Genomic DNA, 25,864 nt, shown 5'->3' on the forward strand with positions numbered 1-25,864 from the left:
GGGGCAAAAGAAGATGTGGTTCCGGAAATCATAGTCTTTTCGTGACACTCAGGAGTATTCATTCCCCAGAGGCAGAGGTGGACAAGACCGACGCCGTCCCAGAGGCAGATGGGGTCCCAGAAACTTCGGGTCTAGGGAACCCTTTTCCGACAGACCCCACACAGCAACCGGCTGCTCTACTCTGGAGGCAGTCAGGGGAAGATTTTCCTTACATCCAGTGGCATGGTAGTCCATTACTGCAGACCGCTGGATGTTAAACATCATATCACCTTCCAGATGTTCCACCCGCTCACAGCAAGGCTGCAGCTTTAGAGGTTTCGAATCTGCTACAAAAACGAGCCATCGAGCCGGTCCCCCCAGATCAATCTGGATCAGGCATCTACTCCAGGTTCTTTTTAGTGCCAAAGAAGACGGGGGACCTCAGGCCCATTCTGGACCTGTCTATCCTCAACCTGTCTGTAGAGAAACAAAAATTCCGGATGGTCACTCTACAGTCCATTCTACCGTTTCTGAGAGAGTGCGACTTGATGTGCTCATTTGACCTCCAGGATGCTTACTATCACATCAAGGTCCACAGGAGCTCCAGGAGGTTTCTACGCTTCCGGCTAGGGGCCAGTCACTTTCAGTTCAGACCCCTGCCCTTTGGTCTCACCACAGCCCCCAGGGTGTTCACCAAGGTTATGGCGGTCGTAGCGGCTCACTTGAGACTTCATTCAGGTATTCCCCTACCTAGACGACTGGCTCTTCGCTGCATCCTCCAAACGTCTCTTGTGTCAGGCCCTACACTACTTCCTCGGTTGGGCTCACAAGTTAGGCATCACGATCAATGTCAACAAGTCACACCTGGCTCCCTTTCAGATCATAGACTTCATCGAGGCAAGGTTGGATTCGATTCACCAAGGTTATGGCGGTCATAGCGGCTCACTTGAGACTTCAGGGCATTCAGGTATTCCCCTACCTAGAGGACTGGCTCTTCGCTGTATCCACCAAATATCTCTTGTGTCAGGCCTTACACTACTTCCTCGGTCTGGCCCACAAGTTATGCATCACGATCAATGTCAACAAGTCACACCTGGCTCCGGTTCAGATCATAGACTTCATCGGGGCAAGGTTGGATTCGATTCAGTCAAAGATTTTTCTCACCCTGGAAAGGATAGAAAATCTCAGACTCCATGTATCGGCGATCTTGGATCACTCGGTAGTCAAAGCAGCCGATGTTCTCAGGGCCCTGGGTTCGATGGCAGCCGCAATCTCTATCCTCTCTCTTGCACGTCTTCACATGAGGGTCCTTCAGTGGAATCTGGCAGTTCAATGGTCCTGGCTAGACCTTCCGATGGATTTCCACATCTGAATCAATCGGACATGCAGAACGTCACTACAGTGGTGGCTTCAATTGGCGGACATTTTCACAGAGCGCAACTGTCTAGCCCCTCCGGCTCAAGCCACGGTGACCACGGGTGCTTCCCAGTTCAGGTGGGGGGGGGGCACTTCCTGGGAAGAACAGTCCAAGGCACATGGTCCCCTCCAGAGACCAAGCTACACATCAATGTCCTGGAGATGAAGGCAGTGCTTTTAGCGTTGAGAGCCTTCCACCCTGTCCTACCTCCAGGGACGGTAGCCATTCAGTCAGACAACATGTCTGTAGTCTGGTATATAAACAAACAGGGAGGGACCCGATCCTACCCCCTTTGTCGCGAGGCCATGAGGGTTTGGGAGTGGGCCATATCCACCAGCCGGTTTCCCATAGCAACGCATATCCCGGGACGCTCCAACATTCTAGCGGACAGTCTCAGCAGAGCAATCCTTCTGCCTTACAAGTGGTCTCTGAAACATTCACTGGCGGAGAAGATCTTCTGTGTTTGGGGTCAACCTTGCTGCAATCTCTTTGCATCTCCTTCCAACGCGAAGTGCAGCAATTTCTTCGCTCTGATCCCCCCTCCGGGGGATGTCCCCAGGGATGCTCTAGTCCATGCTTGGCCTCCCAGGCTACTGTATGCTTATCCCCCATTACCTCTTATTCCGAAGTTCCTTCAGAGAGCTTGCCGGCTGCAGTGCAAAGTCATTCTCATAGCTCCCTTCTGGCCGCGTCAAGTGTGGTTTCCCTTCCTATGGTCTCACTTGTTGGTTCCTCCATGGACTCTAGATCCATGCCCGGATCTGATTTCTCACCCGTCGGGCCTGCCCCTGCCCAACCTGGACAGTCTCAAGCTGACAACATGGCTGCTCCAGTTCCCATAATCATCAGGACTCCCGGATTTTCGTCCCCTGTTAAGAATATTCTGGTAGCTTCTCTTAAAGTCTCCACTAGGAAACTCTACAATAGCAAGTGGAGACGTTTTTGTGTTTGGGCCTCTCAGCGGAATCTGAACCCGTTTACAGCACCTGTTCTGGTCATACTGGATTTTCTGGCCGATCTTTTTCGATCAGGCGCTAGTGCTTCCACCATCAAGGTTCAGCTGGCTGCCATCTCTAATTTTCATGTGGATGAAAATAAGGTTGCTCTGGCTTCTGCCAAATTGTCAAACACACCAGAAAAAAAGCTGTTACAACTACACAACCAATTTAACAGCTGAAAAAAATGGACCAGGCAGTAAAATTTTTAATTAAACCAACAGAATTGAAGATACACGGAGTATTGGATACCTGTTTTGTATACTTAGACGAACAAGAGAAGGTCAGATACTGCCTGGTCCATTTTTTGCAGCTGTTTCTGCCAAATTGTGTAAAGCTTTCCTGAAGGGCACTTTTTTATTGCGACCACCAGTTAAAGAAACCGTGCCCCCCTGGGTTCTGACTTTAGTCCTTCAGGCTTTGACCCCCTCCCCTTTCGAGCCAGCCGGTTCAGTTCCAATGAAGTTTTTGTCGTGGAAGACAGCCTTCTTGGTCGCCATCACTTCAGCCAAGAGTTTCAGAGTTGCAGGCTTTACCCTCCTTGCCCCCCTATTTGGTTTTCCACAAGGATAGGGTTTTGCTGTGTACAAACTCTTCCTTTCTTCCCAAGGTGTCCTCAGCAGCCAATATTAATCAGTCTATCAGTTTGCCAGTGTTCTTCCCAAATTTCCAAAATAGAGGTGAACGTAAGCTTCATTTATTGGATGTCCATAGACAGCTACGTTTTTACCTCCATAGGACTAAACCCTTCCAGAAGTCGGATCAATTGTTTGTATCCTTTTCTAAACCATTTTTGGGCAAAGCAGTTTTGAAAGTGTCCTTAGCAAGGTGGATAACTCTTTGTATTGCACAGGTTTATAAGGACAAATATTTATCTCCTCCTGGTGTATTGAAGGCTCATTCCACTAGAGCAGTGACCACTTCTGCAGCTTTCTGGTTATGAGTTCCGTTAGACGATATCTGTGAGGCAGCAACTTGGGCCAATTCGCACACATTCATCTCTCATTATAAATTGGATCTTATTTCTAGAGGGAGAGCATCCTTTGGCTCTGCGGTGCTCAGAAATATCCTTCCATAAGGGCCTCCCAGGAATATTAGTAGCTGGGGACTCTGTCCCATGTGTGCAGAATGAAGTCAACTACTTCAGATAAAGAAGTTATGTTCTTACCATAACGTTCCATCTGAGTAGTAGACTTCATTCTTCTGCTCCTTCCCTCTCTCCATCCCCCTCACTCTTCAGGTTTTTCCTGTTTAGAATTGTGGTTATGTTGCCATTTAGTGTCAGCAAACTCGATCTGGGGCTAGATAGGAGGAAGTGATGTAATATAGGTAAGGGAGGGGCTTGGAGCTCGGAGCAGATGCTTGAAAAGTTTTGCTGGCTCGGATCCGAATCGGATCCGTATATCCATATGTGCAGAAGAATGAAGTCTACTACTCAGATGGAACGTTATGGTAAGAACATAACTTCTTTTTCCTAATCATTTTATGAATTAAAATTGATTTGCCTTGCCAGGTTACCCGAATCTCTTCTGAAAAAGTTCATTGGGCCAATCAGTCTTATCTGTTTATCAAGTAAATTACAACTTCTCTTATTAGTTGCTCACATTTCGAGAAAGTGTAAGAAAAGCTAAAATTGAAGAAAGAGTTGCATACATTTTACTAACCCAGCTTTCTCAGTAGTATCAGATACTGTTGTGAACCATCCACACCAAACTTTAGTAAACTTAATTGTTAGTTCACATTGTATCTCTTTTATAGTGACTTGAATGCATATCGTAGATTTTTACTTTGGAGGCGTTTGATTTACTTCATTGTGTAAGTTGCAATAGTTTTATAAGCTATGGCTGGAGGCGGTATAAAAAGTATAAGTTGTTACCTGTACAGCTAATAAATTAGAACTACTTTCTGTTTTTTTATCCAACACACAGAGATCCATTTGGCTTTACTGACTGGACATTCTCCACAGTGAGATGTTGGGGTGAAAAGGCAGAAGGCACTTACCGAATGGTTATTACTGATAATAGTAAGTATTGTAATTCTTTGAAAATTTTTTAAGGATGTTAACATCTCAAGCCAGTCTAGTATAATGTGACTTAAAAATATGTAAGAGAAAGTAAGTCAGTTTTGTGTTTGACATAAAACAAACATATCATGTGTGTTTATTTTGCTAAATTAAAATTGCACTGGTTTATAGTAAAGTCAGCAACAGGAAAACTGTCCATTTTTGTGTTTGACATGAAGCAAGAGTACAGTCGTTGCTAATTTTCCCAATTAAAATACACTGATTTATAGCAAAAGTCAGCAAGTGTTATATGGCAAGTAGAAGAATCTGACAGTGTAAAAATCCTTACACTTTTTACTTTGCCTTCTTGTATAGCTGTAGCATATAGTGATATTTTGGGTGACGCAGTGGTGCAGCGGTTACATTGTCACCTCACAGCAAGAGGTTCTTTGGTTCGATTCTTGGCTGGGGTGTCTTCTGTGCGGAGTTTGCATGTTCTTCCTGTGTTCACGTGGGTTTCCTCCGGGTACTCCGGTTTCCTCAATTATTCTAAAGACATGCGTCTGGAATATTTCTCCCCAGACCTCCACTGAAAATAGGCTGTGTCCTAGCCGGACTTTCCTGGTCAAAAAAATAATAAATAAATACAATATATATATATATATATCTGTTGGTGCATTAGTAAACACTGTGTTTCCCTGATACATTTTGCTGCAACTGCATATGCTTACTCTGAATTCAGCTTGCAGGCTGGTTAGATTGATTTGAGGGGAGCATTTTATGGATCTTCATTTTGAGTGCATTCGACTAAACCACTGGATTGGATTATTTATTATAGAATTCTGGAGTCTGGCATGAAGAAAATGAAAGCAGACTTGACCACTAAAGATGTCTTCCATTATTTTATTGAGGACTACTAGAACAGCATTTACATTCTGTGGAACAAAATAATGGAAGAACTTTAAATCATACCTCTCAACTTCTTACAGCAAAAAATCTGGACAAAGCCATTAATGAAAGTGGGACAAAGGGACAATTTTTAAATATTGCTCTTACAAACTTAGAAAGTTGATAGAATAACAGTTTCTGCATCAGCATGAATTTTCTGAAAGGTATGAAGTCTGAAACTCAAATGTCTGTCATTATTTTCTAACTTCAGTCTTTATTGTATTGCCACTAATTTGTCAGAAACCCACAATTTTATGAAAAATAGACCAAAAATATGAAGCAAAAATCTGGACATTCTGTGAAAATCTGTATAGTTAAGAGGTATGCTTCAAGCACTATAACATGGTTTTGGCAAAGACTTTGCAAATATTACTCTGCAAGTCATCAGATATCAGTGTGTGTGACAACCACTAAAACAGCATGTTTATAAAGTATTATACAATGACTGACCATTAATATTCACAAAGGAGCACTCTGATTGGTCAGCCCAAAAAATGTGCCTGTTGTAAATCCAAGAATATACCAATTGGAAAAGGTCCGGTCACCCGGACTTTTTTCCATAAGTATATCCGATAAAAATGTTACTTTTCTTATTTTTTAAATAAATTTATAAAAGCAAAGACCTCAAATGAACAAGGGAGATGGTACAAAGAAAATAAAAGGATAATCACGTATGTTACAAAACTAAAGAAACGTACCTGATTATCCTTTTATTTTCTCTGTCCCATCTCTCCCAAACGTTAAATCTCCCATTTTCTATTTTTCTTAATTAAAAAAAAAAACAGCAGAGATCTTCCTTTCTCCGTTGTTTTCCTTACACAGCACTGATGTACTGCGTAAGCATGTGAACGCAAGTCCCATACGCATGCGCAGTACATCAGGAAAATCCCAGGATACTGGAGAAAACAAGGAAGGGCACCACAGTGCTGTTATACAAAGACATTATTTAAGAAAAGTATGTATATTTTTCTTAAATAATGTCATTGTATACTTGAAATAACCGACTCTGTGGTGTGGTATATTCAAGATTTACCCATGGTTGGCTTTATTTAATCACTCAAGGTTCACCTCGTGATTAAACCACACCAACTCTGTGTAAGTCTTCAATATACCACACCAGTGTCATTGATTATTGCTGTAATATGCAGTCTGTCCAAGTTTAATCCATAAATATTCATTACTACCCTATCGTCTATTAAATGGATCATCTTAAAAATTCTCCCCTGAGATGATTCTATAAATGAATCCAGTACAACTTTCCTAAATATCCTAAAAGCCTTGTATCCCCTAGAAGCAAGAGACTAAAAACAAATAAAGCTGTTTGGTTATCCAAAAAGAGTAGAATGCTAATGCAGGATAGAGAAAAAGTGTTGAAAGAATGTCAGAAATGTAAAACACCAAAATATCTCAAACTTCAGAATGCTCCATAAGCGTACTAAAAACAAATAAACAAAGACAAAACTATACTGTAAAAATGTTCAGAACAATAGTAAACACAACCCTAAAAAATTCTGGTTAGCCATTAAAGAAATCTTACATCCTGGCCAAAAATTCAACCCTAAACATCTTTCCCAATAACTTGCCACTCAAACTTTAATTCAACTCTTATTTCAGCAGTAACATAGCATCCCTAACTAAGGATTCCCCAACCTTGCCTAACAGTCACTTATCACCACATCCACTTTCACCTTCAAACCTGTGCCCACATCCTATATAAAACTACTCTTAAACTCAAACCATGCTCTACTTCAGATGATGAACTTCTAAGTGAGTACCATAAAATAGCAGCCAATACTTTGCTGGTCCTGCCCGAATCCTTATAAAAAAGTCAATCCAGCAATCCCATGTTCTCTCTCTCTGGAAAAGAAAAGTACACATTATCCCCTCTGCACAAAGGAAGAAAATCAACAGACATCACTAACTTCAGAAGTAAGAAAATCAACAGACATCACTAACTTTAGAAGTAAGAAAATCAACAGACATCACTCACTTTAGAAGTAAGAAAATCAACAGACATCACTCACTTTAGAAGTAAGAAAATCCACAGACATCACTCACTTTAGAAGTAAGAAAATCCACAGACATCACTCACTTTAGAAGTAAGAAAATCAACAGACATCACTCACTTTAGAAGTAAGAAAATCAACAGACATCACTCACTTTAGAAGTAAGAAAATCAACAGACATCACTCACTTTAGAAGTAAGAAAATCAACAGACATCACTCACTTTAGAAGGAAGACAATCAACAGACATCACTCACTTTAGAAGGAAGACAATCAACAGACATCACTCACTTTAGAAGGAAGACAATCAACAGACATCACTCACTTTAGAAGGAAGAAAATCAACAGACATCACTCACTTTAGAAGTAAGAAAATCAACAGACATCACTCACTTTAGAAGTAAGAAAATCAACAGACATCACTAACTTTAGAAGTAAGAAAATCAACAGACATCACTAACTTTAGAAGTAAGAAAATCAACAGACATCACTAACTTTAGAAGTAAGAAAATCAACAGACATCACTAACTTTAGAAGTATAGCAGTCGTATCCCCTCTCCAAAGTGCTTGAAAAATGTGTTCAAAAACAATCTCCTATAGGATGAACTCCTGTCCCCACACAATACAGCTTCCATCCCTCCCATAATACTAACACCACTTCTAACATTTGTAGATATAGTCAATAAAGTTGGAGGTAATGGCAAACTAGTCTTGTCCTTATTTCTAGACTTCTCTAAAGCCTTCAACACAGTTTGTCACAGCAAACATCTGCTTCAAATGTCCTCACTAGGTCTATCCCAGTCCACCCTTCTGTGGTTCAAACGCTACTTGTCCAATAGGTGTCAGTCAGTAAAATGGCATTCCATTGTCTCTCATTACTTTCCAGTCACCACTGGTGTACCACATCATCCTTGGTCCCCTCCTTTTTAACATTCTCACTAACACCCTCCACACAACAGGCATCCCTAATACAATACGCGGATGACTCCACTCTCATAGGCATGAGATAACCTGGCACATTTCCAAAAAGAAAAAAACTACTCGGGAAATTTTAACATCCCCTTAAACACCACTTTGTAACTCAAAACCTATGTTCAACCCCCCTCCAAAAAAAACTGCTTTTTCCCCAAATCCCTCTCTCATGAAAAAAAAAATCTAAATTTAAAATCCTCTCTTAATAATACAGCCACTGAACTCACTTATCATAGAAAGTTATTAGGAGGGATAGTGATTGATGGTTTTACATTTGATCTACATATACAGAACTGCATAAAAGACCCACCAAAACTAGGGCTGCTTCACAGAGCCAGAAACTTCATCACCAATACAGCTAAAACTATAATTGATACTACTTATGTCCTCCTCTCACTACTTTATGATGTCCCATCCTTACTAACCTCCAGGCATCACTGAAAGCAAAACATGAACAGTGCTATAATAAAGTGGTTAAATTTGCAGCAAATATCCCTTTCAGAATCCACCACTGTATAGCACAAAAAACCTAAACCGGTTAGAACTACTCCATCAACTAACATGTACACAGCTTCTTACCACCTATAAAATTAACCAGCATCCATCTGCTTATCCACCACTGAATACCATTCTGCACAACTATGTTCCTATTAGACTGTTACATCCAGGGACCAGAAACTTCTCTGTGTCCACAAACCTATCAAATCTGCTGGGCATGGTCATTACTCATACCATGTTGCTAAGGCCTAGAACTCCTGTCATGTCAGTACCCTCCCTCCAGTCCTTTAAAACCATTCTGAAAAGCTTCCTAGCCAAAATCTGGCTCCATACTTACTCAACCCCAGGCTAAACTGTATCCCTAAATATAAACAAGTGCCTATTCATATCTTACACTTCCTTATTCCCCCATCTTCACTCATTTCCTTACTTCAATTAATTTTTCTCCTTTGACTGTCTAGCTAAATATGCCATAATCCTGTTTTATTCCTCTCGTATCATATTGCAGTACCTGTTTGTATTTTGCTAAGTTACCTTTAATTTCTCTAAACTGGCTATTTTTTTCTAAATATTAAATCATTATCATATGAGTTGTTATTTTAACCAATGTTGTCATATTATGTCTGATTTGGTGTAATTATTTAAACTGTAGATGTTTTTGTATTGTTTTTGAATATGGTAAAATTATTTTTCTTAAAATGTTTTTGTAATGCTTTACAGCTTCCGCCACTGATAATGTGCACCTACCCAGTCAGATGTTCCTAATAATCAAATGTAAATAATAAATAAATCAATGCCAGTAATATAGTAATGTTGCATTTAGTTTATGCAGTGTCTGATAGTGCGGCATGTTTATGGTCTTTGCAAATTTAGTCCTGCTCAGTCTGGCTTTCTATTCTGCTGTGATGCCATCACATGCGTAGGCAGCTATGTGCAGCTGTCAAAAGGAAAATTGATTAAAATCTACAATAATAAGCTCCAATTCAATGTGTGCATGATTAGTGTATGCTCACAGACTTGTGCTTCATTGGTACAATACTTAATGCTCCCATTAGGTGTCACCCAGTTGGCAAGCAAGAGTGTCTCCTTCCCTCCCCAAGGATGGGTAAGTTGGCAGTGGCTGTACTCCCCTCGCCTCCCCTGCCATTACAGGCATCTGAGCTGCTAGATAAACTCTGTTCACCTGCATTATAGTCTGGGCTTTATCCCTCTATGCCCCAGAGCTAACATTGTTCCTGCCCTTTTTAAGGCTGTTTTAATGAGCACCAAAAGGTATCTTATTTGGAACAACTTCTTTTTCAATGTGGCACTTTACTAGTTAAACATTTTCTGATATTTTCTGTCTCTTGGTGGAATGCACTACTTTTCTACCTTCAGATTTGAAACTCTACTACTACGTGCATCCCTTTTCATTTTAGCCATCTCAGTCTGCCAGTTATTTCTCTGTAGAATGTCCATGCAGTATCATAGGTAGGTACTAGGCTATCAGCCTGAGGGCCTACGTAAGCCTAACCAACAAGGTTCCCTGGCTTACACCACCCAAGAAAGTTATTTTCCTGTGCCACTGTCGAGCAGAGACACAGAAGTGATCCCCGGGGTGTATTTCATATTTCCCATCCACTCATCAAGATTTTTCTTGAAGAGTGCTAATGAAGAACTTTGCTTGACATAAATGAGTAGCATGTTCCAGAGTATGGGAAGTCTCTGGGACAGGGATCTATCCCTCCAGCATGTCCTGTTTGTTGTGGTGACAATGTTTAGGTCCCTAGATTGTGTAGCTCAGAGGGATTGGGATTTCTTTAGGTGTAGCATGTCCAACAGCTCTGGGTTTGACATAGCTTTATATGTTAGGCAGAGATCACTTCGGAGTAGGCGATATGCTACAGAGTAAAGCTGGAGTTTTTTGAGACTGTCAGTGTAGGGCATCTGTTTGAGGCCAGTAATCCACTTTGTGAGGTACTTCTGTGGCCTTTCCAGCTGCTGCTCCAAAATATTTTACTACAAAAATTTCTGTGTCTGAAGCCATCTCTTTAACAATCAAATTTATATTGCAGTTTTCCATATCTTTGGATGTTATGCACTCCCCTGCTCTCTAAACTTGCTCAGCTCTGTTTGAATGCTCTTTGCCATTATGATAGGTTGTTTAACACAAAGCACATTTGGATCTCCTGCCATACTTGTTCAACAGCTTCATGCCTGGTAACGGAAGTCTGACAGAGCTCTTTTGTCTTCCAGGTTGCTGCTTTATTTTTGCTGTATGGACTATGCAGCATCTTGATGTATGTTATTGCTAGTTTTGTGGCATATAATGTCTTTTCTCCCAAAATGTACTTTAGGGACAACTTCTCTGAGACAAACACAAATTAAGTAGATGGATACTCTTAATGGTAGTCTATTTTTTTTCTAACAGCTTGAATTCAAACTGTTTGTGGAGTACTATATTTTATTTATGCATCTGAATGTCTCTGCTCAAATTCCTTTGTATATTCTGCCATAGAAATTGCACTATTTTTAGAAATTCAAGTATTCTTCAAATATCTGAACCTTTTCCGCTTTCAAGAGAATAATATCAAGTCTTGTTCAAAGTGTTAATATCCTCATTTGTGTTCAGATGTTCTACTTTAATCTCTGTTACAATATATTTCACTCTTCTAGTGAGCTACAGCCCAGCTGTAAAGGCATGCTTTCCTCCCATAATGCTCAGTAATCCAGTATGCTGACAACACTGCAATAATATGTACTGCAAATTTCAGCTCTGAACAAATCACCCAGAATGCCCTCACATCTACTGAATCTTGGATGCTTAACAATCATCTTGCCCTAAATTAAAAAAAACGAAACTAGTACTTCTTGCGCCTAAGAAAACCACTCCCCTAGATAAAAAAAAAAAAAAAAAACTCTTCACTAAACAAGACCAAGACAGTACCACTATAGAAGCTGTCCCACACACTAAACTACTAGGCATTATTATAGATGAAAACCTTAACTTTGATCTTCACATAAACTAACATAAAAAAAAACCTCTCAAAACTCTCACTTTGACATGAAAAACAAAGAACACACATTGGAGCCAGAATAAGTTTAGCGCTTTCGTCCCGTTTATTACAGAACTTCTTCAGAACAATAAAATAATACACATCATTTCCTTTTATACTATTACACTCCTGACATCATTTCCTAAATCACTAATCCTTAAAAGGACATACATATTTAACATTGTAACTGTTCATAACATCACTTTGTCACACTTTCCAATAATAATGAACATTAAGACAGTCCCTAAAAAATATACAAAAAAATCATTTGTTATGAAGCCATACATATATCATAAAAAGCTTAATACTAAGCAATATTAATTGTTAGTCAAATGTTAACATAATTTAAATAGCTTTTGACAGAAATCTTGTCATTAATACCTGGTATTACATCAGCTCTTAAAATAATTTGCCATTTAAGTTCTATTTTTTCCTAAATAAATTATTAAAGGACCCTACAAATTTATCTGTATGCACTGAAGAATTCGATTTATTTTTGGAAGACATCAATGAACACATGCTCGGACTTAAATTTGTGGTGAGTGAAGTAGGCACGAATGTGCTCTTCCTGGATTTAGACATCACTATAGATGTCAAAGTGAGGAAATTTACCAGCATGGTGTATAGGAAGGGAAACTTACACCAATAACATTCTTCATTTTGAAAGCAGACATCCGATGTTTATGAAGTTGAATTTAGTCCGAGGGCAAATTATACATCTCAGTAGGATCATTTCTGAACATGACAAATTTATATGTGAAACAAACTAATTTTAATGTTTGTTCAGAGGGAGTACCCACATGAAGAGTATCGTGGAAGAAATTCTGTTGGTCAGAATGGACAAGTTCCCACCTATCTTAATCAGTGGGTTTACTCCTAAAACCAATGCTACTATGGATAAAAAGATGGACTGTGCCATCCCTGTTCCCATCAGCTTAGATTCCCATAGGGTTAAACAAGTTATTTCCAATAATTGGAAAGTAATTCTAGGTAACCGTGATTTAGTCAGGGTTATAGGTGACCACTCCAATTTTATTTATAAGAAAGTAGTCAGTGTTAAATCCATTTTACAAAATTGGTGAACATAAGTGTCAGAGGGCGTGTGGGTACTTATCCGTGTTGCGACTGCAAACAATGCAGGTTCATAGATTCTTCAAAAAATTTATTTTTTCCTCTCATTCAAAAATTGGTGAATAGTAAAGCTAGATTTTAACTGTAAAAGCTGTGGAGTAGTTTATCTTGCTACATGTTCCACCTGTCTCAGTCTTTATGTAGGAAAAACAGAGCACTTTATAAAAGAATTTATGAACATCGTTTGGCCATTAGAAATAAGGATGTTAACAATGCTCTAGCCAAACATGCTATGGAATGTCTTAATTTTAAGAAATTAGCATTTTTTGACTTGGATTTCATTGACTTGTCACCTTATGTAACTAAATATAATAATGCTCTTGAGATTAAAGGGTTAAAATGGCAAGTATTTTTAAAAGCTGATCAAATTCCTGGGTTGAATGGCACTTTAAATGTTAAGTGCCTTTTAAATGATCGATTGTATTATTAGCATTAACTTTTAAGAGAAATGACACATTTAAGTAAAAAAAAATCATTGTATGTGTACATTTATAATATGTTTATATAGGTATAAATATGAATTTTTTTAAATATATATACATATGATTTTTGTTTGACATCATTTATTTGGAAATTAGTTCTAATTTAGGGTACTGGATGTGATTTGATGAATAATTTATTCATTTGTATTTAAATGGGTAATTGAAAATGTCTCTTTGTTCTGAAGAAGTTTGTTCATATTAAACGAAAGAAAGCACTTAACCTTAGTACCAGTGTCAGCAGTACTTTGTGGGTCTGAGTTCACATTTTTGGCTTTTGTAAGTTTTTATGGTTCGTGAATTGGTGATGTTTTGCTGTTATTCACTTTTTCTACTTCTGTACCAATTAATGTTTAATTTTATCCATATCTAAGTTCTTGTCAGAGCTTTTCTCCCCGGACCTCCACTGAAAATGGGTTCTTATAGGCCCAGTGGACTTTCCCAGTAAACAAATGCAATAAATGATAAATAAATACATTTTTCCAAATCTGTGACCAGAGTTTAAATCAGTACCTTTCTTTTCCAGCTTTCAGAGTTTGTTTTTGTTAAATACAGGTGAGATTTTAGTTGGAAGCTGTCTCCTGCTGCCAGTATTAAATATGCACAAATACAGCACCATTGGCCTATAGAAAAAAAGCTTTGACCACAGCCCAGGTGTGACGTAAGCTTAATTAGCAGCTGAGACACTTGACTGCACTGGCAGGGGAGGATGGGAATACCCATTTGGGGTGCAAACTGGGTGCAGCAGAATGCATATTGCCACAGTCCCTTAGAGGAGCAGCAGCATTGCTATAGTTCTCTTTAGGGCAGGCTGATTGATCACTGAAGCCTCATTAGCATGATACATGAATGTGGACTTACAGGGGAAGAGCTTTGTGAGTCCCTGCAGCTGATGCAGGAAGACTGACTCCCTGCCCAGAGGTGGGGTACAGACTTACAGAAATGTTCTCATTGTCAGGATGTGAGCAAGTCCACAAGCACCCCAATGTCTATCTGAGTGATGACCCCCTTCAAATGGTTCTCACCTTGGGTATCTGGGGACTCTTCACTGAGGGAGCAATTGGGCTCAAGCCTGATAGGGGCAAGGCTTGCTGGTCATAAGGCAGAGGTGGAAAAAGCACCTAGAGTAGAAAAAATTGCACAAATAAGGTTTTTAGGACTCGTATAATTTAGTTTCTTACACTTATCAATCTGTATAAGCAAAACCCGAAAGGCTCACACTTAGAATGTGCCACTGCATGGACATACAATCACTGCCATAAAGCAGGTGTTGCTGGAAAAATCTGATAAAGCAAAATCCCAAAGCAAAGAAAAAAAATAATAATAATTACAGGCTTAACTGATACACAACATAGAGAGTTCTAATATTCCATTATCTGTGAATACCATTACATCACATAAAGTCTTTTCTGACCCCTTCAACTTCATTGACTTTTCTAATGCCAGTCATCGATTCAATGTGGCTGAAATTTTTTATATTTAAGAAAAGCAAACAGTGATTCTGACAGATGGCTGCCAGTTAGCCTGGCTCATAAAATTTTCTCACTCTACCATGGACCCTCCCCATTTACTTGCGATGCATATGACATGAAGACTTATATCGAGATCTCTTCAGCTGTACAGAAGTCAGCAGCTCTGAAAAATGGCCACGCACTATTTTTCTTAAGTTCTAACTGGTATCTTCCTGTATTTTCTATATCCAAATATATCTTTATAATCTACATTCAAGGTAATTTTTTTTCATTTTTAAGACACAGGTGTTTAGGCATCATCTTCTCCTGTGTATCTTATGGTGTCTTTGTTGCTTTTTCAGTCAAATTTCTTGTCCCTAGCCCCTTCATGCTAAAGATTTAAGTTTGTAATTAAAGTTACAGTGGTAAGAAAATTCACTGCTCAGTTATTTTTTTCTTCAGTCAGACTTTGCTTAGCTACTGTATATTTTAGTATGCTGTTAGTAAAAATGTTTACAGTATTTTAAAGCATTGATAAATAATGCTCTCTCTTTCTCTGCAGACCTAAACATTTTTGATTGTTAGATAAAACCTGATATTTCACAGTCACAGTATGCCTCATTATGTAACTTTTTATTTTTGGACAGCTGTAGCTAATTAGTCAGTTCCATTTTGTAGTCTGATGTCTTCGCTAACCCCTCTTACAAGTCAGAGTTAATGCTACTTTTTCAATATTCATTTCTCATGCAAACTGTTGTGTTTAGTGTCAGTGCTACTGTTGTATGCCCCTTTTTTGTGATGCAGCCTCTAATATCTAGAGTGCATCTGTGTTGGTTCATTTTTCTGTGGTATATATGTTCATTCCTCTTTGAAGAGCTGTAACCATTGCTTGCTTCTGATAATTTCGGCTTAACAATATTTTATTTCTATGCTAAGACATATAGCTGCGTAATGCTGCCCTATTTTTTTCTGAAGGATTTTCCCTTTAGTGTAATGAATCTGTGTTGGTTGATAGTTCTGTACTAATTTGGCTTTCTTAGACAGTAATCTGCTGTTTCTGAAACATAGAATTTTGATCTATGCCATGTTGCTATTGCTTGGCTGCCTATATACAGATAACTACCACACTCACAGTTAGCTCAGTCACTCTGACTAACCAGCTTATCTTTTCTTTTTTATGCATTTGTGAACATTAAGGGCCAGCACTGAGTCTGTATGCTTTTTCTGTGGTATTTCTTTTTCAACTGTTTGCTCTTTATGCTGTCATCAGCCCTATTTTGGCTGTGGTTACAGCTGGGACCCTTCATACCTGGTTTTGCTTCTTTCCTCTGATATTCTCTGAGTTTCAGACTAGACCTCTACTTCAGGGTTAATGCCTTCTTGTATTATGACCCCAGTCACTAGATGCTCCCCTTTGTTTACATCTTTGGGAATCTTCCTTGAAATACTTCCCCTTAGGAGTTAACAGGTTACTTCGGGGTTGACATTTGCTTCATCAGGGATGTAGATCGATATGTATGTATACCTTTAAGAAGCTTTCTAGGGGCTTCACAATAAATACTGAGCAGGTGCGAGCCTGACTGCCATTTTGTAGTAAGCTGTTGAGATGTAAGCATGTGTGTCTGTGTAGTCTGTCAGTTAATCAGTTTGTTTATATTTTGTACTGCTGCTATCCATCCTGATGTGTTTCTTTGTAATAAAGCATATAAATGAACTATCCCGCCTGTTTGTTTTCAATGAGAAACAAGACAAAAGACATGATGTCAGAAGCGGGATCCAGAAATTCAGATTCCAGACCCGAGAAGGCACTCAGTTAAAGGTGGAGGAATATAGAGGAAAGGATCATCCCTACTGCACATTTAATTTGTAAAAACTGGTCAGAAACGTATTTCAGGTATCAAAGTTTACTTAAATGATTTTTTGTTCACAAAATATAAAACAAAGCACTCAGAATGCTCTAAACAAATTTCTAGTTAAACGAAATGTCCAAAACTGTGACATACTGCTAAAAATATTCGAATAACTATGGAAAATATTTGAAATAAAGTCTGAATCACATAAAATGAATAAAATAAGGAAAACAACCACATTTTTTTTCAAGTATTACATACTTCTTCGCATTTCTTAAAGCTGTTCAAGATATCCAAAGTATATATTGAGTTCTCATGTTTGTGCAGTATTACAGTACAGTTATTTCACAAAATACGGCCATTTCAAAGCATATTTCACAAAGTGCAGTATTTCGAAGTGTTGTGCATTTGAATGTTGTTACAAGTACTGATTGTGTGTGCATGTTCGTACAAAATTACAAGGGCAATTTTTTCAGTGTGTTTGGGCATACTTTGTTGGCATGGCAGACTGATTTCGAAGATGATCTTCACTTGTCGTTGACTATAATATTGCAGAGAATTGGAGAGTGTTTGAGCGAGAGTGTGGTATTTTCATACAAGCTGCATTTTCTGTTAAGGATGACCATACAAAGGCATTTATTCTGCTTAATTTAGCTGGTTCAGAAGCCATAGAAAGAGAGTGTTCATTTGTGTATGCACCTGCTGTGTTTACAGGGGAGGGGGGAAAACCGTCATATAGTTGTACCGGCTGAGTCAAGGGAAGACTCAGAGTGCTTAAAAAATAAATTTAGAGAAATGTGTAACCCCCAAACAAATATTACAATGGAAAGGCACTTATTTTGCACAAGAGATCAAAAGCCTGGGGAAACTTTTGCAGCATATATAAATGATTTGAGAAATAAAGCTAAAACATGCAGATTTGGTGATTTAAGGGATGAGTTGATAAAAGACATACTTGTGTGTGGTATTAAAGATGATGCTGCGAGAAAGATTTTGCTTTATGACAGTGATTTCACTTTGAATAAGGCCATTGAGATTTGTTAGATACATGACCTCACAGAAAAGCACACAAATATGCTTACAAATGAGAAATGCATGTTTCCAGTATCTTCTAGTTCTCATGTTGATAGTACGCAGCACATGGTTAAAACAAACGGGCCCAACCACATAGCAGCAACTGTAAGCCCTGTAACAGTCACTGGGAAACCCTGTACTTTTCTAGCAAATTCCAGAGTGTGCACAGTCTCAGTGAAGCACAAGAGTGAGTCAGCAAACTCAAAGAATGTACTCTCACCTAGTTTCATAGTCAACTATCATAATTGTGGTGCAAATCATGAGCCCAAAAGAGAAAAGTGCTTAGCTTTGATCATCAATGCCACAAGTGCAGAAAGTGGAATCATTTCAAAAGGTTTTGTAAATCAAATAAGGGACATTCTTTTATCAAAAGAGAACATTCAAAGAGACAAGTTGATCAATTAGAAAGCTGTGACCCTACTTTTTATGTTGGTCATATGTCTGTGCTTAAAGAAACAGTCAATGCAGTAGATTTATGGGCAAAGAATGAAGTATTAAATAGAAGATCCATAGAAATCAAAGTTGACACAGGTTCAAAGTGCAATGTTATGTCAGCAGAAACATTTGCTAGAGTATCTGCTGGTGAGAAGCTTGATTTGGCAAAGTGCACGAAGCTTGTTGCTTATAGTGGTGAAGAAATTCAGACTGAATGTTCAGTAGTGCTTTCATGTTACTCTGCTGGGAACAGCTATGACTTGCAATTTTACGTAGTCAAAAGGCAAGTACAGTCATTATTAGGCCTCCGAGACAGTTTGAAAATGGGACTACTTTCATTTAATAAGGAAGTCCATCATATTAGCTTGAAAGACGACTTCTTCTTTCTTCTTCTTCCCGGTTAGGGGTCGCCACAGCAGATCACTTTGTCTGCTCATGATTGGCAGTAGAGTTTTACGGTGTCGAGTTGCCAGCCTGGCGCCCAACCTTCCACAGAAGGCACACACATGCACACACTCACACCTAGGGCCAATTTAGAGTGTCCAATCCACCTGCAGCATGTCTTTGGGATATGGGAGGAAACCGGAGCACCCGGAGGAAACCCACGCGACCACAGGGAGGATATGCATACTCTGCACCGAAAGCACCCCAGCCAAGGATCGAACCGGAGAACCTCTTGCTGTGAGGTGGCAATGCTAACCACTGCACCAACGTGGCCGCCCATTAGCTTGAAAGACTACTGTTCTAATTTTGCCAAATCTGTTTTTTCTACTTTTCTACCTATGCTGATCTTTTTGAAGACAAACTAGGCAAGCTACCAGGTGTGTACTCCATGAAGTTAAACCCTGAAGTCAGTCCAGTTGTCAGACCAGCCCAGAAAGTTCCAGTACGTATGCAGAACGGAGTCAAAGCTGAGCTAGATAAAATGGTGCAGCAATGTGTAATTTGTCCAGTAGCAGAACCTACTGAATGGGTATCTCCCATGGTGGTAGCTCATAAGAAAAGCTCAGATGATATCAGAATATGCACTGATCCAAGAGATTTGAACAAAGCACTGAAAAGACCTCATCATCCAATGCGTACAAAGAGGTCACTGCTCTTATGCAAAATGTTACTGTTTTTTGTCTTAGATGCAAAAAGTTCATTTTGACAAATCCTGCTTGATCAAAAATCTTCATTACTAACTACTTTCGGTACTGCTTTTGGCAGGTACTGATTTCTGAGAATGCCATTTGGGATAAATTCTGCCAGTGAAGTGTTCCAGTGTGCAATGGAACAATTTTTTTCTGGATATCCATGTGCTATTATAGTAGATGATATTCTAGTAGGAGGTAATGGTGAAGCAAAGCATGACAGAAACCTCAATAAAGTTCTGGAAAGAGCTTGTGAAGTGAATCTTAAGCTGAGTCCTCAGAAGTGCAAATTCAGGCTACGAGAAGTTACTTATGTTGGTCATTTATTTGCCAGTTCAGGCTTACGACCAGCTCCTTCCAAGCAGACTGCTATTCTCGAGATGCCAACTCCAAACAATGTTCAAGCCCTATAGTGTTTTCTTGGCATGGTTAACTACCTAGGCAAGTTCATTCCAAACTTCAGCCAACTTTCAGCACTACTTAGAGAGCTGCCATGCAGGGATGTATCTTGGTCATGGTTAGCACATCACCAAAAGCATTTGATGTCCTGAAACAGAGAACTGCCAGTCCACCGACTCTCAAATACTATTATGTTCAAACACCAGTTACTCTTTCTTGTGATGGTTCAAAGTTTGGTCTTAGTGCAGTCATTCTTCAAGAGGGTAGACCAGTAGCTTATCCATCCACAACTCTAACCTAAACTGTAATGCAGTATGCACAGATAGAGAAAGAACTCTTGGTAATTGTGTTTGCATGTTCGAAGTTCCATGATTATATTTATGGTAAACCTATCCAAATTGAAACAGATCACCAACATCTAGTCACTATTTTGAGAAAACCTATGCATACAGCTCCTGCCAGGTTGCAACGCATGATGCTCAGATTGCAATGGTATAATTTCAGTCTTGTCTACAATAAAGGCAAACTTCTTTATCTTGCTGATACATTATCCAGATCAACCAGAAATACCACTGAACAGCATGAGAATGAGAAACTTGATTTCAAAGGCATGGAAATAAGAAATTTTTCTTCCACACATATTGGTGAGCTTAGAAGTCATACAGCCACAGATCCAGTTCTTCAGAAGCTCAACCACTTTAACAGTTAAGAATTGCTGTCAAAGCAATCTTGTTTGCCAGTAGAAGTGCAACCTTGTTTTCCTTACAGAGATGAGATTTTGTTCGACAATGGTATCATCATGAAAGTTCTAAAAGTGATTATTCCAAAATCTTTACGACAAGAGTATATTACATTTTGCATTGTGGCCACCCAGGAGCAGATTCTACCAAAAGAAGGGCTAGAGACGTAGTATTTTGGCCTTCTATGTCACAGGATATTGAGAGAGTACTTTCATCTTGTTTTGCGTGTAATAGTACCAAGCCACATCAACAGAAAGAAGCTTTTAATCTAAACCAGATTCCTGAACTACCTTGGTCGACAGTAGCTACAGACATTTTTGAATGGAATGGTCAACATTGCATGGTGTTAGTAGACTCTTATTCAAAATGATTCAAGATTGACCTACTTCCTAATCTAGCATCCAGTACTGTCATTACTAAGATGAAGCATCATTTTGCAGTCCATGGTAGTCCGCACAAAGTTATTTCTGACAATGGTAGACAGTTTACAAGCCAGCAGTTCCAAAGATTTGCTGATGAGTGGGACTTGTCACAAGTAGCCCTGAGTACCTGCAATCAAATGGTTTGGCAGAATGTGCGGTTCAAAGTGCAAAACAATTACTAGAGAAGTTGAAATGAGACAATAGCGATGTTGTCTTCAATCTCTTGAATCTCAGAAGTGCTCATCTTGATAAACATCTTGGATCACCTGCACATAGACTTCTGTCGAGACAAACCAGAACTACACTCCAATTAGTAGTTCATTATTGGTTCCATGTGTCGAGAACAACAAATCAGTAAAAGCCCATTTGTTAAAGAAGTGCTTATCCCATTAGTCCTGTTATGACAAGTCCAGCAAACCACTCAATCCATTACGAGAAGGGGAGATAGTGAAGCTACAAACATCCAAAGGTTTTGATCGGATTGGTGTCATGAAAAGTATACATCCAGAGCCAGGATCGTACATTGTGGAAACTCAAGGAGCATAACTTAGGCAGAATCAGAAACATTTAATCCCAATTTCTGAGCCTGTACTGTAGTATCATACCTGCGAAAAAGACTCTGTATCTCAGAGTGAGTTATCCAGAGTTCCATTTCCAGAGTACGTTCCGGTAAACATCCCTGTTTCTGAGAAGAATTCCAAAACTCCTGAAGCAAGTTGTTCACCAGTGACTGTCCCTGTTGCTAAACCCAGTTCTGACTGCTGTATCACTAGATCAGGTCGCATTTCCAGACCATGTTCCAGATACATGGCAACTTGGACATGAATGTTGTGTTTATTTCTTATTGTTTGTGTAATTACATGTTTCTTTTTCAAATGTCTTTGTATTGTAGGCAATTCATTCTTCTTCTTCTTCTTCTTCTTTCGGCTTTTAAAGAGGGAATATGTAGATCAATATGTATGTATACCTTTAAGAAGCTTTTTCGGGGTTTTCACAAGTGTATAAATACTGAGCACGTGCGAGCCTGACTGCCATTTTGTAGTAAGCTGTTGAGATGTAAGCATGTATGTCTGTGTAGATAGTCTGTCGGTTAATCAGTTTGTTTATATTTTGTACTGCTGCTATCCATCTTGATGTGTGTCTTTGTAATAAAGCATATAAACAAACTAACACGCCTGTTTGTCTTCAATGAGAAACAAGATGAGCAACAAGGGACAACTTCTAAATTGGTGGCTTCTGCTTTGACTTCATTTAAGCCCAAATTCCTTCTTGGTATCTACATGTTCTGTCTGAATTCGTTTTTGATGTTTGTGGAATCAACCTCAATGCTGTTGACTTCAACTTACCTTTTCTGACCTCTAGATCCCTTGGAGTCAACAGGTTCCTTTATTTTTAATCTTGTCCTCAACAGGTTTAACCTTGACACCATTGAATTTTACATCTCTTTTCCCTAAGATCTTCAGGCTGACAATTCCTTTGAGGTTAATATTTGTCTCAGTGGGTTCAGTCTGGCTGCTGTTCATAATATCAAAGAATGAAGTGTGATTAAGTCAGTTATGAGAGTATCAAAAAGGGATGAGTTACTTCTGTAGTAAGTAGTCTGAGCAGTGGTTGACTTATAAGTTACAATCTCAGTAGAAATATTGGTTAAAGATTGATTAAGGTCAAAATAAGAAGAATCTACAAATCTGGTGGACAGCTTCCATATAAATTTAGAACATAATAGTGAAGCATACAGAGAATAAGGATAGATTTATGGAATAAAAAAAGAGACTGAATAAAAACATATAAAAAATCAGAGCTGTGTGGGTACAGGTGAAAAAAAGAAGCCATGTCTCCTCCATTGAGTGGTAAAATAGAGAATCTAATCTACCCAGCATATTTACAACTTTATTTTGTTTGTTTAGCAGTGTAGTACACTACAGTAGACCATTTGCAGGCACAGCCCGGGTGAAGAAATTCATAAAAAAATAAAACAAAACCAACGCACAAGCATGGAGTAATCACAGAAAGTAGAAAATCACATTGACATTTGAAATTATGTAATTATTAACAGAGTAGAAAAACAAATGTGAATTAATTTTCAGAGTAAATATAAGGGAAACAGCAGGTGAGAACACAGGGTTGAAGTAGAAGGGATGCAGGTGAGTTAGGTGATGTGCTGAGTGGAAAAGCACTTGCAGTCAGATTTTTGATGGTGTCTTTTGAACTGCGCTGTAAATGTTTTAAGTGAGGGTGGGTGAGTTTGGGTGCAAGAATGGAGAAGGAATGGTTGGTACAGTGCAGTTTTGTTTGGGGTGTCTGCAGTGAGGAAGTTAATTGAGAGAGATTACGGAGGTTGTAGGTGGTGGTTTTACTGATATTTTGTTACAAGTGGTGGGAAGGCACTGAAAAGAAGCAACCCTAGGAGTAGTTCAACTTTGTAGGAGACTGGTAGCCATTTAGCTTTGTAGTGCATGGTGGGGGAGTTGGAAATGAATTGACAGATTTTGTTTTCAGTGGACTGTAGAGTGGATGAGTTTTTAGAGGATGTGGAGCTGCATATTCAAGTTGAGCAAGGAGGACTCTTTTGCTTATTGCAGCTCTAGCTCATCTGGAGAGAAAGGGAGAGATTTTCCAGGACAAGTACAAAAGAGAGCTGATCTTTCTCCTTGTGTTTTCAGTGTGGTTTTGGAAGTTAAGTGACTGGTCTAGCCATAAACCTAAGTATTTAAAGGATATGGTTGTTTCTACTGGGGAAGAGAACAGTACTGATTGTGCCCTGGATGACCCATGTTTTATTAGCAGAATGGACAATTTAGGGGCCAGATGGAGGGTCTAGGATTAAGTGTCCATCACTGCCTCACCCTGGGGGTAAGGAGGCAGAATGGCTCACTGTGCTGGCAGCACGTGTAGGAAGGCAGGTGTAGTATCCACAGTAATGAGCCTAATGTGCACATGCTGCTCAGTGGGACACTGCTTGTATGTGATAGCACACATGAGCCTCCTGAAAAGCTGCAATTATGGAGCAACAAGCTGTAAACAGGGAAGGGAGTTAAGACACTCTGCCTGATCAGACTGACATATACTCCCTAGCACCCAGGCCTTGGCTGCAAAAGGAATAAATGAGCTCATTAGGTTTTTCAGTCAGGGAATGAATAAGCCGTATGGCACTTGCCCTGGCCACTTGACTGTTGCCCAGAAGAAGGAATGAATGGGCAATCTGGCTGCAGGAAGAGAGTCATCGGCATGGTTCTGTAAAAAAAAAAAAAAAAAAAAAACTGGTAGAATGAAAGATTTAGAAGATGAGAATCGGAATACAAAGATTAATTATGATAAAACAATGAGAGAAGAGTCAATTTCTGTGTGGCAAGAAGTATAAAAAATGTGTGGGAGGTTAACATGCTGACAACATACACTGCAGATAAGTTGGTAAAAGTGATAGAACAGTTAAGACGAAAATGAATATCCAGGGGAGATGGGATACCATATGGTTTCATTTATAGTTTGTATAGTAAGTTTTTTTTACATACCTTTATTGAATTATCACTTGTGACACAGGCAAACTTGCATGTATATAAAAGTAATCAACCCATATTGGCAAAGTCACATTTACAAACATTATACACCACATATATTGCTATACATCACATAATCTAAGCAGTGTTTTACATAAATTGTTCAATTCCTGCCTTCTCTTAAACCTCATCCCTCCTTCAAAACATTTTTTGGATGTATTGTTTCCATTTTTTCTTTGTAATATACTCCTAAACTGTTACAATGATCTCACTTCACATCATCTTATCTCTGTTACAATATTCACTACTTCAAGTATAGTTGGTTTAGATTTTGATTTCCATTTTCTAGTAATTGCTTTTATGGCACCTACCAGAATTAAGTTTAACAAGGCCTTACTATATCTAGGCAATTCAGTTCCTGTATCCCAGCTCAAAAAGTCATTTCCTTAGTTACACTCATTTGCTCACACAGTGTTTCTGACAGGGAATTTTTAGTCTGCCAACTCATTACACTTCCAAAACATATGTTCCCGGTTACTTCCTTCTTCACCATCACACCTCCAACATTTGCCAGTTACCTGAGGATCATTGTTTTGTGAATTGCATTTCTAATCCCTCTTCTCAATCTTTTCTGCCCTCTTCTGATTGTTTCCTATAGTTACTGTGCAGTATTTTCTATTCCTACTAATTTTCCCTTTTTAACACCAGCTTCTGTTCTCAATTCAGTTAAAAACTCAACCAGTGCAAGCGTTTCATTGAGGATTCCTCTCTCCCTTTATCTTTGTATATACTCTGATATCAATTCCTGACAGGGAAGGGAATCATTAGCCTGCAATCCAAATGTCTTCTTGCCCTCTTTCCATTCTGTTACCTTTTCCTCTATAATTATTTGTGCCCACTACCTTGATTCGTTTACCAGGTTCCTCCAGTAAATTCCAGCCCCTTCTTGTCTGTCTCTGTACCCGTAATTGCAGTCATCCCTGTCAGCAGAATCTCCTTTCTCCATTTCTGTGATGGCTTAGTTCTGAGTATACTTTCTACTACTTTATGAATTTTTATATTCTGTATGACTGATATTCTTATTCTTCTTAAGGATCTACATCCAAAACCCCATTCTTTTTATATTTCTTAAATTTATCCCCCTGTTCCATCATCATCCCTTTTCACTTTGAGTTATAGCTTTCTGCTTGTGTTATGTATAAGTGCCTTAACCATGTAGCTGTAAAATATCCCACCAAATCAACTAATCCTAAAACTCTTTGTTCTATTGGGAGAATTAACTTATCCCACTTGACTCTCTTGAGGTCTCTTCCCCTCCTAAGTAAAATCCTTCAACTCTGTATTAATTGCTATCCATAACTTCTCCTCTGGTTAATAAAACTATACCTGACCTGTGTATAAA

General features: G+C 39.0%; 1 protein-coding gene across 1 annotated transcript in view; it reads left to right on the top strand.

The window, feature by feature from the left end:
* Window positions 1-25,864, top strand: part of PCSK7 (proprotein convertase subtilisin/kexin type 7) — a 1,762,277-nt gene that overhangs the window by 1,694,407 nt on the left and 42,006 nt on the right. The window contains exon 13 of the mRNA XM_044080959.1: window positions 4,320-4,414. Within this exon, the coding sequence (XP_043936894.1) occupies window positions 4,320-4,414 (95 nt within the window). The remainder of the gene's footprint in view (window positions 1-4,319; window positions 4,415-25,864) is intronic.

Source organism: Protopterus annectens, chromosome 8.part0, assembly GCF_019279795.1.
Source record: "Protopterus annectens isolate FY-2018-M chromosome 8.part0, PAN1.0, whole genome shotgun sequence".
In the NCBI taxonomy this organism is placed as follows: domain Eukaryota; kingdom Metazoa; phylum Chordata; order Ceratodontiformes; family Protopteridae; genus Protopterus; species Protopterus annectens.